The 17078-nt window shown below is 35.9% G+C and overlaps 1 protein-coding gene across 13 annotated transcripts in view; it reads left to right on the forward strand.

Moving 5' to 3' along the window:
* Positions 1-17078, forward strand: part of MBNL3 (muscleblind like splicing regulator 3) — a 114608-nt gene that overhangs the window by 36590 nt on the left and 60940 nt on the right. For all 13 annotated transcript variants that reach the window (XM_065915033.1, XM_065915032.1, XM_065915034.1 and 10 more), the window contains one exon: positions 14624-15476. In XM_065915033.1, coding sequence (XP_065771105.1) covers positions 15300-15476 — 177 coding nt within the window. In that variant the 5' untranslated portion in view covers positions 14624-15299. The remainder of the gene's footprint in view (positions 1-14623; positions 15477-17078) is intronic.

A 17078-nucleotide genomic window follows, 5' to 3' on the forward strand; every position in this document is an offset into this window, starting at 1 on the left:
AGGCAAGCTAGAATTGAAGTTGATAGATTTCAGAATTGTTCTTATAGAAGATGGGTATTATATTTCAGGGTTTAGGTGTTGCTTTCCATTCTCAGGGTACAATTAAAGTGATCTTTTTTCCAATTTCTTTCAACTTTGGGGGTTTTGTAATCTTTCCTTTGAGACTTGTTGACACTGACCTTGAAAGATAGAAGAGAACTATTTCACCTGGGCCAGGAAGACAACTACATAATGATAGTATTATAGTTACACATCTTTCTTTAGTGTTAGCAATGCCCTTTACTACTTGTCCAAAATTCGGTTAAAAGACGTTAAAAGGACAGCCTATTTTACATTTTCTCTAAATTTTTCTATAAAGAAACACTCATAATTTCCAATCCAGTATAAATCACTCTGAAATATCAAGAGAGAAATGGAATTCTTATTATAGAGGCCATTAAGGATATTATCAGGACAGTATAAAGTTTGGGAAATAGAGAACTTAAGATTCTGTCCTGTCTGTTCTCCAAACTCTTCACTTCTAATTCTTTTTAAAATTTCAGTTTATTTAAGCAAACAAATAAAAACATTCATCCATTTCTGCCACCGTCACCCCGGAAGCCACCAATCTGTTTTCTGTATGAACACTTTGGTTTTATATGTGTGTGTATGTATTTTTTTCCATATGTAAGAGATCATATGGTATTTGTCTTTCTCTGACTTGTTTCACTTAGCATAAAGCCCTCAAGGTCCATTCATGTTGTCACAAATGGCAGGATTTCATTCGTTTTTATGGCTGAATAATATTCTATCATATATACATAGAAATCACCTTTTCTTTATCCATTCATGTACCCTTGGGCTGTTTCTATACTTTGGCTAATGTAAATAATGCTGCATTGAACATGGAGGTGCATGTATATCTTCAATTTAGTGTTTTTGTTTTCTTCAAATAAATACCCAGAAGTAGGATTGCTGTATCATATGGTAGTTCTATTTTTAATTTTTGAGGAACCTCCATACTGCTTTTCATTGTGTCTATACCAATTTACATTCCTGCCAGTAGTGCACTAATTTTCCTTTTTCTTCACATCCAAACCAACATTTGTTATTTCCAGTCTTTTTGATAATAGCCTTTCTAACAGGTGTGAGGTGATAGCTCATTGTGGTTTCTCTGATGATTAACAGTGTAGAGCATCTTTTCAGGCATGAGTTGGCCACCTGTATATCCTCTTTGGAAAAATGTCTATTCAGATCTTCTGCACACTCTAAAATCAGGTTCCTTGGCTTTTTTTTTTTTTTTTTTTTTTTTTTTGCTGTTGAGTTATAGGAGTTCTTTATGTATTTTGGATGTTAGCCCTTTATCAGATATATGATTTGCAAATATTTTCTCCTATTCAGTAGGTTGCCTTTTTATTCTGTTGGTTTCCTTTGTTGTGAAGAAGCTTTTTATTTCAGTGTGGTCCCACTTATTTTTTATTTTGTTGCTTTTATTTTTGGTGTCAGATTAAAAAAATCATTGCCAAGAACTTTGTCAAGCAGGTTACCACCTATGTTTTCTTCCAGGAGTTTAGTGGTTTCAGGTCTTATATTTAATCTTTAATCCATTTTGAGTGAATCTTTGTGTGTGGTATAAGATAATGGTTTACTTTGATTCTTTTGCATGTGGCTATCCAATTCTCCCAACACATATTTATTGAAGACACTATCCTTTCCTCATTGTGCGTTCTTGGTTTCTTTTGTTATAAATTAATTGATCATGTATGAGTGGGTTTATTGATGGGCTCTCTATTCTTTTCCATTGAACTGCGTGTCTGTTTTTATGGAATACTGTAATCACTATAGCTCTGTAATATAGTTTGAAATCAAAGACCATGGAGTGATGCCTCTAGCTTTGTTCTTTCTCAAGATTGTTTTGGCTCTTTGGGGTCTTTTATAGTTCCATACAAATTTTAGGATTGATCCTCTATTTTTGTAAACAGTCTCATTGGAATTTTGATGGAGCTTGTGTTGAACCTGGATATGGAGAAGGAAATGGCAACCCACTCCAGTATTCTTGCCTGGAGAATCCCATGGACGGAGGATCCTGTTAGGCTACATACAGTTCATGGGGTCGCAAAGAGTTGGACACGACTGGGCGACTTCACTTCACTTCATTGCTTTGGGTGGTATGGATGTTTTAACAATATTAATTATTTCAATGCATGTGCACAGAATATCTTTTCATTTATTTCTGTCTTTTAAATTTCTTTCATAATGTCTTGTAGTTTTCAATATATAGGTCTTTTACCTCCTTGGTTAAATTTATTCCTATGTATTTTCTTCTTTTTGATGCAATTGTAAATAGGATTGTTTCCTCACTTTCTCTTTGCAGTAGTTCATTATTAGTGTATAGAAACACAGCAAGCTTTTTTGTATTGATTTTGTATCCTACAACTTGCTTGAATTCACTTACTAGTTTTAAAAGTTTTCTAATAGAGTTTCTAGAGTTTTCTATATATAATATCACATCATCTGCAAATAGTTTTAGTTTTTCCCATTCAGCTTGGATTTCTTTTTGTTTCTTTTTCTTGCCTAATTGCTCTGGATAGGATTTTCAGTATGAATTGAATAAAAGGTGTCTGAAAATGTCACTTGTCTGGTTCCTGGTATTAGCAGAAAAGCTTTAAGCTTTTTTTTTTTTTTTTTTCTTCTTTTTTTTTTTAAGCTTTAAGCTTTTAATCATTGAGTATGATATTAGCTGTGGGCTTGTTGTATATGGCTTTTAATATGTTCCTCTATACCCTTTGTTGAGAGTTCTTATCATAAATGGGTGCTGAATTTTGTCAAATGATTTTTCTGCATTTGTTGAGATTATCATATGATTTTTATCCTTCATTTTGTTAATGTTGTGTAGATGTTAAACCAACCTTCTGTCCCTGGAATAAATCCCACTTGACCAGGATTTTTAAAATCCTGTTCATCCCATCTCTCAACCCCCGGCAACCATTGACTGATGTTTTTACCATCTCCACAGTCTTACCTTTTTCAGAATGTTATAGATTTAGAATCATACAGTATGTAGTACTTTCAGATTGGCTTCTTTCGCTTAGTAATATGGATTTAAGTTTCCTCCATGTCTTTTCATAGCTTGATATCTCATTTCTTTTAGTGCTGAATAGTATTCCATTTTCTGGATATACTACAGTTTATTTACCCATTCACCTGAAGAAAGGAACATTTTGGCATCTTTCAAGTTTGTGCAATTATGAATAAAGCTTCTGTAAAAACAAAACAAAAAAAACATAAAATAAATAAATAAAATTTTTTAAATAAAATAAAATAAATTTTATTGAGGTATAACTGACATACATTATATTAGTTTCAGATATATTGCATACTGATTTGGTATTTGTATATTATGTGAAGGTGTATGATCTTTTTAATGTATTATTGAATTCAATTTGCTAATGTTTTATTGAGGATTTTTGTATCTATGTGCATCAGGGATATTGACCTGTAATTTTCTTTTCTTGTGGCAGTTTTGGCTGATTTTGATATCAGGGTAATGCTGGCCTTGTAAAATGAGTTTGGAAAAGAACCATTCTCTTCTGTTTTTTTGGAAGAGTTTGAGACAGATTGATATTAATTTTTCTTTGAATGTTTGGTAGAATTCACCAGTGAAGTCATCTGGTCCTGGACTTTTGTTTGTTGGGAGGTTTTTGATTACTGATTCAATCACCTTGTTTGTTATTGGTCTGTTCTAGTTTTCTGTTTCATCATGATTTGGACTTAGTGAGTAGTGTGTTTCTAGGAATTTATCCAGTATTTCTAGGTTGTCCAGTTTGCTAGTGTATACTTCCTCATAGTAGTCTCTTATAATCCTTTGTATTTCTATGATGTCAATTGTAATATCTCCTTTTATTTCTAATTTTGAGTCCTTTCCCTTTTTTTCTTGGTGAATAACTCTTTACTAAAGTAGCCAGCTTTCCAATTAACTCTAGGCAGTTAGCTTACAGATATGCATTACAGTCTTGTGTATAATATGAATGTGAAATAATGCCTCTAGCAACAATAACTTCAGAGATAGAGGATAGAACTCTTGTGTATTCTTGCTCAGGAAATTTGCTTTCCCAGAAAACTCACCTTCAAGTCTACTAGAACTGTGGGCATTGATGTATTAAATTACTTGATCCTTGAAATCAGGGTGTGTTTGCTTCTCTTCTAGCTTTTCTAGCCATAAAGCTTTTTTCCTCTATCCTTTCACTAGTCTTATAAGTGCTCCTAATAAGGATTGGAGGTTTTGTACTGAGATTGACAGTCTGAATGTATTGGACACAATACCAGTGATGAAGTCAGGTAAGGATGCCTACTAGATAGTGATGAATCCCTTTACATGATCAAATCACTTAGATGCTACTTTAGTTTACCTCTCTGACAAATAGTCGTTCTTATGTGACTCACAAGTTTGACTAAAGAGTTCCTTGAGCTGTTTGTAAGTATTTAAAGGATAATTAAACATTTTGTGATAGCTTCTGATGATTGTTTTGCAATTTGTGCGTGTGTGTGTGTGTTGGTGAATAGTCAGTGTTTGACTAAATCTTATCAGGGAGTAAATTGGCCATGAAAATTCAATTGAGTTCAGTTCAGTATGTACTTTGGGAAGAGTGTGAACATTTTCCAGTCACTGAGGTGCTGGTTAAAGCCCTGTAGCAAGAATTTACAGGATGCCATTATAGCCAAAAAATTGCTATCTAAATTTAACTCCTGGCTTGAGCTTGTTCTGTAACAAAATCTGGAAAAAAAAAAGTCCTTGTTGAAATGTCAACTATGTTTTCAAAAGGAATTTAAAAGATTGAGATTGAAAAGCATTTGAGCTACTTCATAAAATTGTAATAGTTATGTGACCTTAATGATGGGGGTCATTGATAAATGTGTATTTAAAATGAAAGCAGGAAGCTGCACTTTCCATTTGTTTCTTTATCTACTTTTCATGCCAGCCTAACTGGAATCATTGCCTGTGCTATCCTCCCAAAGCCTGTGAACTAGAGAGAAACACTCTGGCTTCCACCCACTTCTCTCTCATCTTTTCTTCTTCCAGAGTGTGTCAGATGTGTAAGCTTTGCTCTGATAGTGTTGTGGGCTCTTTAAATAAAAACAATTTTTCAAGGGTGGATCATTGTTAACCATACTGTGTTTATGGCCACCGAGTTTCTACTCTGCTTAAAATATTTGAGAAAGGCTCCTATTTCTATAGTAAGCACACACTCCTGTAGCCATTTTTAAGAATCTTCAGAAACTACCTACAAATAATTTCTCTACCACAGTATGAACCTGCCATCCCAGCCAGCCCACGTCTGCTCACCATCCTACAAAATCTCCTCATCCTCATCTGTGCTGTTCCTCTTTCCAGGAAGTCTCTCTGATCTCTACCGTCACCTAGGTCCTGCCCTCACCTAGGTCCTTCTCATTCTTTAAGGTCCAGCTCCACTTTCTCTTCTTAGAAAACTCCCTTGACAACTTCAGGCCTGAGTGATATCCTTTTCTCAGAACTCTCATCCCATTTGTTGTTAATGTCATTGAATTTTACTGTTAATTGTCTTCATTACTGCTGCTGTTGTTTAGTCGCTGTGTCCGACTCTTTGTGACTCCAAGAACCATATAGCCCACCAGGCTCCTTTGTTCATGGGATGTCCCAGGCAAGAATACTGTGGTGGTTTGCCATTCCCTCCTCCAGGGGATCATTCCCACCCAGAGACTGACCCAGTGTTTCCTGGGTCTCCTGCTTGGCAGGTGGATTCTCTACCCCTGAGCCACCTGGGGAGCCCCAGTTGTCTACATTGCTTGCTTTTATTTCATATCATGTTGTTCGTATCTCCCAAACTCAATAGAGGTTTGTTAAATACAGTTTTAAACTCATCTGGTTCCTCCGATGCATGTGACATAAGTCTGTGCCTATAGTTGGTGGACATAAGGAATGTTTGTTGATTAACTGATATTTTCACACATGAATATTTTTTAAATTTATTTATTGAGATATAGTTGATTTATGATGTTATTAATATAAAAGTTCAGGTATACAACATAGTGATTCACAATTTTTGCAAGATTGTACTCCGTTTATAGCTATTATAAAATATTGCCTATATTCCCTGTATTCTATAATATATTCTTGTAGCTCATTTTATGCATAATAGTTTGTAGCTCTTAACCCCCCTACCCCTAAATTGCCCCCTCCCCTTCCCTCTCCCCACTGGAAACCACTCGTTTGTTCTATGTGAGTCTGCTTTTTGATACATACACTGATTTAATGTTTTTATTCCATATACAAGTGATAACATACAGTATTTCTCTAACTCATTTCACGAAGCTTAATACCCTCTAAGTCCATCCATGTTGTTGCAAATGGTAACATTTCATTCCTTTTTACGGCTGAGTTGTATTCCATTTATATGTTTTCCATGTTTTCTTTATACATTCATCTGTCGATGGACACTTAGGTTGCTTCCGTATCTTGACTGTTGTAAATAATGCTCCTTTGAGCATTGGGGGCGCATGTACATTTTCAAACTAGTGTTTTCAGTTTCTTGGGATATATACCCAGGATTTGCTGGATCATATGGCAGTTCTCGGAGAAGGCAATGGCACCCCACTCCAGTACTCTTGCCTGGAAAATCCCATGGACGGAGGAGCCTGGTAGGCTGCGGTCCATGGGGTCGCTGAGAGTCGGACACGACTGAGCGACTTCACTTTCACTTTTCACTTTCATGCATTGGAGAAGGAAATGGCAGCCCACTCCAGTGTTCTTGCCTGGAGAATCCCAGGGACGGGGGAGCCCAATGGGCTGCCATCTATGGGGTCACACAGAGTAGGACACGACTGAAGCGACTTAGCAGCAGCAGCATGGCAGTTCTATTTTTAGTTTGAGGAACCTCCATACTGTTCTCCACAGTGGCTGCACCAATTTTCATTTCCACTGACAAGGTACAAGGGTTTCCTTTTCTCCATATCTTCACCAACATTTATTATTCCATATGAACGTTTTTAAAGACCTCATTTGTTTGAACTTTAGGGAATCATAATAGGTATTTTTTAAATAGATAAAATGAATGATGGTATGCTTTTTTATTTTTGCCACCTTCCAATCCTCATTCGTGGTCAACCAATTGAATATACAATTCTCAGGACCAGGATTTAATCTTGTTCACCTTTGCATCCCCAGCACCTGGATCAGTGTCTAAGTCAATTGGATGCCCAATAAATATTTGTTGAATGAATCTTCAGCAAAATCACCCTGCACATATTAAATGCAATCAGTCTTCTGACATTTTATATTTGTTTCATCTCAAATGCTTGAACATTATAGGACTTAAATTGCCAAATATATTAAGTTTCTGTTGTCTTCAATTTTAAATTCAGTTTTTTGGTTATCTTTTAGTGGCTCTGGGATTTCTGTCCCATGGACATAAGCAATTAACCAGTGCTTTTAAATAACAACTGTGTTTAGGATCCAGTTTTAAGTGGTTTTTATGTTAAACTGGATTAGTTTTAAATATTTACATGGCATTTATTAGCAAATTCTCATAATTTAATATATTAGTTTTAAAGAGATATATCTTTTTCTTAAAAAAAAAAAAAAAGATGAACTCCTCTGACCAACAAAACCAATCACATATGTTGCCAGAGGCATCTTTGAAAGAGACACTGTAGCACCTGTTTTTTTTTTTTCCCTTTTATGACCAGTGTATGAACTGAGATGGGTCTTTTAATTGCTTTATGAAATAGAATAATTTGACTTACCTGATTTTTGTAAAAGATAAAGACATTAACCTGGGAATATTGTGAAAAAAATTCAATGAGACTTTTTTTTTAAAAAGAAAGCTTAATGAAAAAGTTCTGCACATAGGTGAAATATCCTTATTTTCAGAGACTTATTTTTTTGTTCAGATAGAAAACTCAGTTTTCCATCGGATGCTTGTGAAATCATGGTTTCCATCTGTAGATCTGAGGACCTCTCATATGCTTAAAGAACATAGATTGGTGGACCACTAAGCAAAACACATGAGGGAAATAGAACTTGAAGCAAATTCTAAAACTTAAAAGCTTTTAAACTTTGTCAGCCTGCCAATTCAAGCAGTGTGTGGCAGGCATGTCGTATATTCGTAGAGCCAAAATAAATGGCCACAAGGAATTCCGAGGTAATACAGATGTAAGGAAAGCTTAAAATGGAAAGAAAGAAAACATTGTTTTCATTGTTTATTCAGGAGGCTGATAAATGCATTTAAAGAAATGCCTCTTGAGATATTGCTTTAGGTGCCAGAGAACATCTTTGTGATCTTCTGGACCAGGCACTGGCAATGTTTCTGTGTTATGTGCTGACCTGTGAAGGGAAGGCAAAAGAAAGGAGGAGTTGAGGAAAATGTAGCAAAAAGTGAGGGTGAAAGTAGCTGCTGGCAGTGACCTTGCCAGCCACTCTGGAGCAAGGTACTATTTCCATTGTATCAGTTGAAAATATTTAGTTTGTTTTACCATCAAGAAAAATTCCATGAGAAAAATGTGTGAACCCTTAAATATATGTAATATATATATATTTTTCATATTCTTTTCCATTATAGCTTATTATAAGATATTGAATATGATTCCCTATGCTATACAGTAGGACCTTGCTGTTTATCTGTTTATGTATAGTAGTTTGTATCTGCTAGTTCTAAACTCCTGATTTCTCTCTTCCTGCCCCTTTCCCCTTTGGTGACTGTAAGTTTGTTTTCTATGTCTGTGAGTCTGTTTCTGTTTTATAAATAAGTTCATTTATATCATATATTAAATTCCACATATAAATGACATATGATATTTGCCTTTCTCTGTCTGATCTTTTTCACTTAATATGCTACTCTCTAGGTCTATCCATGTTGCTGAATATGGCAATATTTCATTTTTTATGGCTCAGTAGTATGCCATTATGTGTATATATATATATATGTATATGTACATATATATACATGTATATATACACACATATATACATATACATATATACACATATGTATACATATACACATACATACACATATACATATATACACACATATATATACACACACACACACATATATATATATACACACACACACACACATATAGGCTTCCCTGGTGGCTCAGATGGTAAAGAATCCACCTGCAATGCAGGAGACCTGGGTTCGATCCTTGGGTTGGGAAGATCCCTTGGAGGAGGGTATGGCAACCCACTCCAGTATTCTTGCCTGGAGAATCCCCTTGGACAGAGCAGCCTGGCAGCTATAGTCCATGGGGTTGCAAAGAGTCTGACGTGGCTAAGTGACTAAGCATGCACACACATACATACACACGCATATATACACACCACATTTTCTTTATCCAGTCATCTGTTGATGGGCACTTGGACTTTTTCCTTATCTCGGCTATTTTAAATAGTGCTGCAGTGAAACTGTCTTTGCCATCGTATCTTCTTGCCTCCTTTGTTGAAAATTAATTGACTATAGGTGTGTCAGTTTACTTTCTTTCTCTCTATTCTGTTCCATTGATAGATGTGTCTGTTTCTGTGTCAGTACCACACTTGTTTTGATTACTGTGGCTTTATAGTATAGCCTAAAGTCAGGGAGCATGATACCTCCAGCTTTTTTCTTTCCTCAAGATTGCTTTGGCAATTTGGGGTCTTTTATGGTTATATATTAATTTTAGGATTATTTGTTCCAGTTCTGTTAAAAAAAATATCCCCTTTAAAAATCACATGAAAAAATACTTAGGAATAAACCTGACCAAGGAAATAAAAGACTTATATTCTGAGAACTATAAAACATTGATAAAGGGAATTGAAGATGATTTAAAGAAATAGAAAGATATCCCATGCTCTTGTATTGGAAAAATTGGCCATGCTACCCAAAGAAATCTGCAGATTTAATGCAGTCCCTATCAAAATAATCATGACATTTAAAAAAACTCCAAGATAAGATCTTGTTGCTATCAAAAGAGCAGTAATAGACCATTCCTTTTGGAAACTGAGTGTCGTATATATCAAGAATTGCAGATATTAATACTTCAATTTGAAAGCTAGAATTATGAGAAAATACTCAACTTTATGATAGATAGATATAGATAGATGTCTGATAGATATGAAACTGACAGAGGTGGCCAAAACTCAGTCAGCCTAGAAGATGCTCAACTGACAAAACTCCTTGCTTGAAAGGGTTCATTACCATTTAATCTTTGACCTTTCACAGTAAGAATCCCAAGAAATGCTTAAATGCTCTAACTTGAAATGAGAAAAAGTAAGTAAGAGTCTCTATTTTTATGGAATTTACAATCTAATAAGGGAGAAAAGTTAAGAGCCTATAATATATGTGTGATCCGTACCATAAGCGAGATACAATATTATGACATGATTAAGAAGGTGGGCTCTGGTCTAAGACTGGTGGGTTTGAACCATGTCTTGATGGTAGCTACATGAAGTTGTGCAAGACTCAACCCTTCCCCACCTCTGTTTCCCCATCTATAAAATGGGAACAGTAGTACTCTCTTCAAGAGGTATCTGGAAGGCAGTAAAACTTGGTGTGGGTAATTTCTGGGATACTGCTTTTAGTGACTTGTTTCTATTCAATAATGTTTGAGTGTGTGTTTAAGAGTGTCGTTAAGTTACAGTGCTTGGTGTACCGTTCATGGGTGAATTAGAGGCCCATGTTAGAATACCTAGAGTCTGTTTCCAGCCCTTCATAAACTCTCATAATCATTCTGCTTCACTAGGCCTTTGGTTTCTTCTCTATTTAAATGAACATAGGAAGATTCACAGCAGGGCCTTTATCTGTCCTGTTCCACATCTAGAACAGTGCTTGGCATATAGTAGACATGGGTAAATGTTGGTATAGCACAACTTGGAGATACTATGAAGATGGCACTACAATATGTGTGAACATAACTTTGAGAAGGAATCATAAGTACTGCACAGAAATGCTTGATTTTCCTTGTTTAAGATTCCGAAGAGAGATAAGAGATAGGAAACTGCTACATTTCTCTACCAGGATCTAAGCATGAGATTTAGAGTCAGAGAATCTTGCCAGGAGCTGTGCTTCTACCACTAGAGGCTTTGTAACTTCAGATAATTTAACCTCCTGAACTTCATTTCTTTCACTGGTCTTTTTTGGGTTATCTCCCATGTTGTAGAGTATTTTTTAGGGCTCCAAAGATCAATGAGATAAAAACACTTGTGAGCTGCAAATACTATACAAGTACAAATGGTACTAAGAAAAGGTAACTTTTTAAGTTCTTCCTTAGAATCATGAAAAGCAAACCTGCATTTCTATTACTCAAGTCTAAAGTAGTGAAGATAAAGTTGTGTTGTCTCCCAAACAACGTTGATTTTTTAAATGGACCCCCTTACTCTCAGCTTTTATACACAGATGAGCAAAGCTGCGTGAGGGAATGTCTGCATTGTCACACCAGCTCTTTTTAGTTGTTGCACCTAACTGGTTCTGCGCCAGCTCCAAAAATAGTTACAGTCTGAAGGAAGACATGCAGACAAGTTCTGGCTGGAAATGTTTTGAGGAACTGGCCAGGGGCCCATCAGAGGTTACAGGCCAATTTCAAAAATGAAGAAAATTCCTTCTCCCATTCCCTCTGTCTTATATAAAATGCATGGCCAGAGTTCAATTCCAGTTTGTATTTTTCCTTTGTCAAAGTTTAAAGTTCAAATTTATTATTTATTATTGTTTCTGTACTTGATAGACCGATAGAAAAAATCTGCCTCCAGAACCTCACTCACTGACTTATGCGCTGAGAAAAAAAAAAAATATTATATAGATATATATTCTTTTTTGTTATTTTTTCTTTCAAATATATTTAGGCAACCTATATGATTTAGTTATAGGACTAAATTTGACTACTTCTTTAAATATAAACTTACAAACTCACAGAACATACTTTTTTAGAAGTACTTTCTATAATACAAATGTGGAAATGAATTTACTCTTGAAGTTCAACTTAGGAATACTACTTCGAAGAATTTGTGTCTAAGTAGAATCTAAGAAAGAAAAGAGTGGGGTAGCCAGTTCCATCATGAGACATTTTTGCTGTTGTTGTTGTCGTGTCTCTTTAGACTTAATAAATAGCTTTATCAATATATAATTCACATACTATCCAGTTCACTCATTTAAAGTATACAGTTTAGTGAGTGGGCTTTTAGTATATTTGAAATTTGTGCAGCCATCATCACTATCTAATTCCAGAATATTTTCATCACCCTCAAAGGAGACCCTACACACATTCAGTAATCATTCCACTTTCTTCTCTTCTCCAAGCTCTCACAACCATTAATTTGCTTTCTGACTCAGGATTTAATATAAATGGAACCATACAGCATGTGGCCCTCATGACTGGCTTCTTCCACTTAGCATCATTTTTTCAAGGTTCATTCATGTTGTGGCATGTGTCAACACTTTATTCCTTTTTAGGATAGAATAATATTTCATTGTGTGGACATATCACATTTTGTATATCCTCCCATCTGCTGATGGACACTTGGAATGTATCCACCTCTTGGCTATTGTGAATAGAGCTGCTATGAACATGAGTGTACAAATATGTCTTCAAGACCCTGCTTTCAATTCTTTTGTGTCTATACCTAGGCATAGAAGTGCTCGGTCATATGGTAACTCTTTAACATTTTGAGGAACCGTCAGACCGTTTGCCACAGCAGCTGTACTATTTTACATTCCCATCGCCAATGTTCAACAGCCCCAGTTTCTCCAATTTTTCTCTCTTTTTTTATTGTAGCCATCCTAATGGATGTGAAGTGGTATCCCTTTGTGGTTTTCATTTGTATTTCCCAATCTGGCTATTTAAATTAAAGAATATACTTTAAATTTTTTTCTAGAGGTCATTCGCCTGACAACCTTAACCCTCCAGAACATATTGCATGGAACATATTGCAAAAGGGTTTCCAAATCTGTAAGAGCAGTCACACACCACACACCTTCTGCATGAAAGCCTGGTACTTTGTCCCCAGACATCTCATATAGTGAATAACTAACTCTTATTTAACATTCACGATTATGTAGCCCAGAAAGGAGCTGGACAGTCCACCATGGCAGATACTGTGGCAAGAAGGGAAATTACAGTAGAAGTGACAATTAATAATCTGCTACTGAAAGAGAACTATAATACTTCCCAGGACATTTATAACCCTAAGTCTTCAACCAGAAGTCAAATTATGCTCAGTCCTTTTTAAGAAGACAAAGCTACATATAATACATTTTGGAAATATTTCCATGAAGAATGACTTAGCGAAACACATTTTGCTCTTAAATGAATAAGCTTGGGTTTTCCATATACTTAATTTCCTAATGGTATCTGAAAAATCAGGTGAATGTAGAAAAGATAAACCAAAAATTCAGATTCTGTAAAATTACTGAAGAAACTGTTTAAAAGAGTAAGTGAAATGTTTTCAAGAACTTTAATACTGCTTTTTTGATGGGTTAACAATTAGTTGATTTATCTGCTACTCAGAGCTTACTTCGGCTTTAGAAGATCCCAGTTAATTTTGGTACATGTTCATGGCAGAATGCTGGTAAATTAACATTTATCTTCTCAGCTGAGTTCCTGGAAATTGTTGCTGGTTGACAGTGGGTTGAAGTGCAAACCCTAAAACTGCACAGTATTTAATGTATGACCAGTGTATGAACAGTACGTTCTGTCTCACTTATTAGTCCACGCTGAAACTTCCTTCAGTGTTTCTCAATGTCCCTTCATAAAGACTGAGGACTAATAGAGCATACACCGAAAAAAATAAATCCAGCATCATTTCAAGGGTTTCTTTCTTGAACTGAAGCACATTTGACATTTCAGTCTTTCCCCTGCCTCATTTGCAGTGGGTCTCCAGCTAGTTATACCATGACTGTTTTATGTGATCATCAACAATTACATTTCAAGTACACAGTGTCCTCTTTCTGTTTTCTGGATTCTGAGAGCAGAACAAGCCTTCACCCAGACCATAGTAAAGCCAGTTTCATGGTAGGCCTTTGGTAGCCTCTCAAAGCTGGAGACACACAGGTGGATCATGACTGCATAAAGGGATGTCACGTCAGGGTCTGGCATTTTCTGTGCAGTGGAACCCCAAATGAATTTCTGCCCCCAAACAGATCAAAATGCAACAGTCTTTTTTTCTTTTTAATTGGGCTGTTGCCAAGTCTTATATTTCAACAGTAAGTCGAAGAGGTGGCTTTCTTTTACTCTGTAGGATTCTACACTGGGAAATGGCCTTCTTACTGACAACACTGACTGTGCTGCGCTGCACCGTCACTGTCGATGAATGCGTGTGTGCTCAGTCATGTCTGACTCTTTGCGACCCTATGGACTGTAGCCCACCAGGCTCCTTTATCCATGGGATTCTCCAGACAGTAATACTGAAGTGGGTTACCATTTCCTCCTCCAGGGGATCTTCCTGACCCAGGGATTGACCCTGCATCTCCTGTGGCTCCTGCATTACAGGCAGTTTCTTTACTTCTGAGTGACTGGGGAAGCCCCAGTATCTAGATGCTTCCTGTTTTAAAGAGGTTATGTTGCTGCTTTTCCAAATCTAGAGTTTAAAACAAAAGCATTGCGTTATATTAGCTAATTTGAATTTATTTTATTTTTGCAGGTTTCTGGAAAGTGCCTTTTCTGAAAACGCTGCAGCTTGGATTCCACCTCAGAGCTGTCTCTTTCTAAACCCCTCTCCCTACCACCATCACTGCCACCTCTCCCCACTCTGCACCCCTCCCAAATTTTCTCAATTTTCATAGTCATTTTCTCTCCTCCTGATTTTGCAACCAAAAGAAAAATTTTGCAGTTGTAACATCTTACCAATCCTAATCTTTAAATCCAAGAGATAGGGAGAAAACCTTTTCTCCCCTTGATCTGAGACCATTCCACAAATTGACGGGCAGCCAGCAGCATTTGCTCTTTTGTAAGAATAATTGAGAACATCAACTGGAGAGCACAGAATCCTTTTGAATTTCTGCCAGTTATTTGAAGTAACTTTGGCAGAGGAAAAACAAAACACTCAATATCTTAACGTTGACAGTTGCCTTCTTAGGAGTTGGTCTCTAATTTAATTTTTAGTTACTCTGATACAATTTTTATTTTACAGTGGACTTTTTGTTTGACCACTCAGACAGAATTTGACATAAATTCAACCCTAAGTGCTAACAAAGAAGCATCTCACCAAAGCAACCTGTTAGCTCTTCACATTTAGCTGGAATTTATTTTTAACCTTTCAACAGCAGCACTAATAGTGCTCTAGAGAGGGTGTACTTGATTTTAAGTTTGCTTTCAATATGACAGCTGTCAGTATTGCCCTGGTTCGTGATGCCAAGTGGCTGACTTTGGAAGTGTGTAGAGAATTTCAGAGAGGAACCTGCTCTCGAGCTGATGCAGATTGCAAGTTTGCCCATCCACCAAGAGTTTGCCATGTGGAAAATGGTCGTGTGGTGGCTTGTTTTGATTCTCTAAAGGTGAGTCTCATCTAAATGCACATCATTTAAAATCGACACTTGTTGATTGCTGGGCTTTTTGAAATATGTTGTACTCTGAAATTAGTCAAGTTAATAATAGTATGAAAGTGATAAGTTTGTTTGTTTTTTAAGGCAGGATGGAGACTTTGTATTTGTAGAACTAAGCCAGACTAAAGCACACCCATCAAAGCTCACTGACCAAGACAGAGAAAAAAGTTTAAGAATTTTTGTAGGAGAGACTGTAGCCTTGCTTTACTTTACTTCTGTGTATGTTATTTAGGTTTTTAATGCAGTGATCATAATCCTCAGAATAACGAGAGAAGTCCTTACTGAAATATAGCTCATTATCTATGTTACCGAAAGATACTTGGCAGGGACCAATCAGAGGGTAAATAAAGTCAGATGGAGAGAGTAAAATGTGAAAATCTCATCATCCAGGAGGAAAATGATGGCATTTTGAATTTTCTTAGTCAAAGTCTATTTTGAACCTTTAACTTGAACTTACTGCTACAATACTAGGTTCATATCATTTTCTTCCTAAACAGCTGATTGACCAATTTCAGATTTGTGAGCACATTTTATAAGGAAAGTTTTATTGCCAAGGTTATCAAACCTGAATATTATGTAGTAGAGTACAAACAAAATGTGAGGGAGGATGAGATATTATATAGAATAGAACATATATGATTGCAGAACAAAAAATATACTGATTTCCATGTTTTATTCATGGTTATCCTTAAATTAAGGGTAAACATGTACAAATTAAAGCATAGGAGTTAAAAATGGTAATAGATACCTGGTTTAACTAAGATTTGCTATGATGCATTTGAGATTTTTTCAAAATATGTTAAAATGAATTAAGCTTAATATTAATAAGAACCTTTTCAATTTCTTAATACTGTTTTACTTCACCAAGACCAATTTTATCTCATTAGCATTTTTATTTATGTCTGAATTGGCTAATAGAGATGTATTCTTTTGTATGATCTCTTATTCAGAAAACATTTTATCATGATATCCTATTTAAGTAGTTACTTTTGCTTATGTTGTAGTTGCTAGTTTTTGTTTCAAACCATTCCAGTTCAAGAATGGGCACTAGTTATAAAGATAATGGCAACTCCTAACATTGAAAATGTCTGAACTGCTCTTTTTTGTAGCAGATATTCTGACTAAAGGGCTTATTCTGTTTTCTTCATTTCATTTTCATTCAAGTTTCGTCTGTAATTATTTTACGTATTATTTAAATCAAGGACTGGGCAGTGCCTTGAATAGAAAAGAGCACTGGACTAGTTTGGGGGTAGGAGGGAAGGAAATGTCTTTTAGCCAGTCCATATAGAGGGTCCATCACTGCACTAGGCACTTTACATATCTTGTTTCAGAAGTTCCAGCCCCACTACTGTTTCTGACAAAGCTTGAGTTGCTTCATTTCTAATGCATGAATAATTCTTCTCTCCCTAACTTCCATGATTATTGCTGAGATTCCAATAAGATGACATAAATGAAAAACCATGTATCACTATAAAAATGAACTAAGGACTTCCCTGACAGTCCAGTGGTTAGGACCTGGTGCTTTCATGTCATGGCCCCAGATTCAGTCCCTAG

Source organism: Muntiacus reevesi, chromosome X (assembly GCF_963930625.1).
Source record: "Muntiacus reevesi chromosome X, mMunRee1.1, whole genome shotgun sequence".
NCBI classification, from domain to species: domain Eukaryota; kingdom Metazoa; phylum Chordata; class Mammalia; order Artiodactyla; family Cervidae; genus Muntiacus; species Muntiacus reevesi.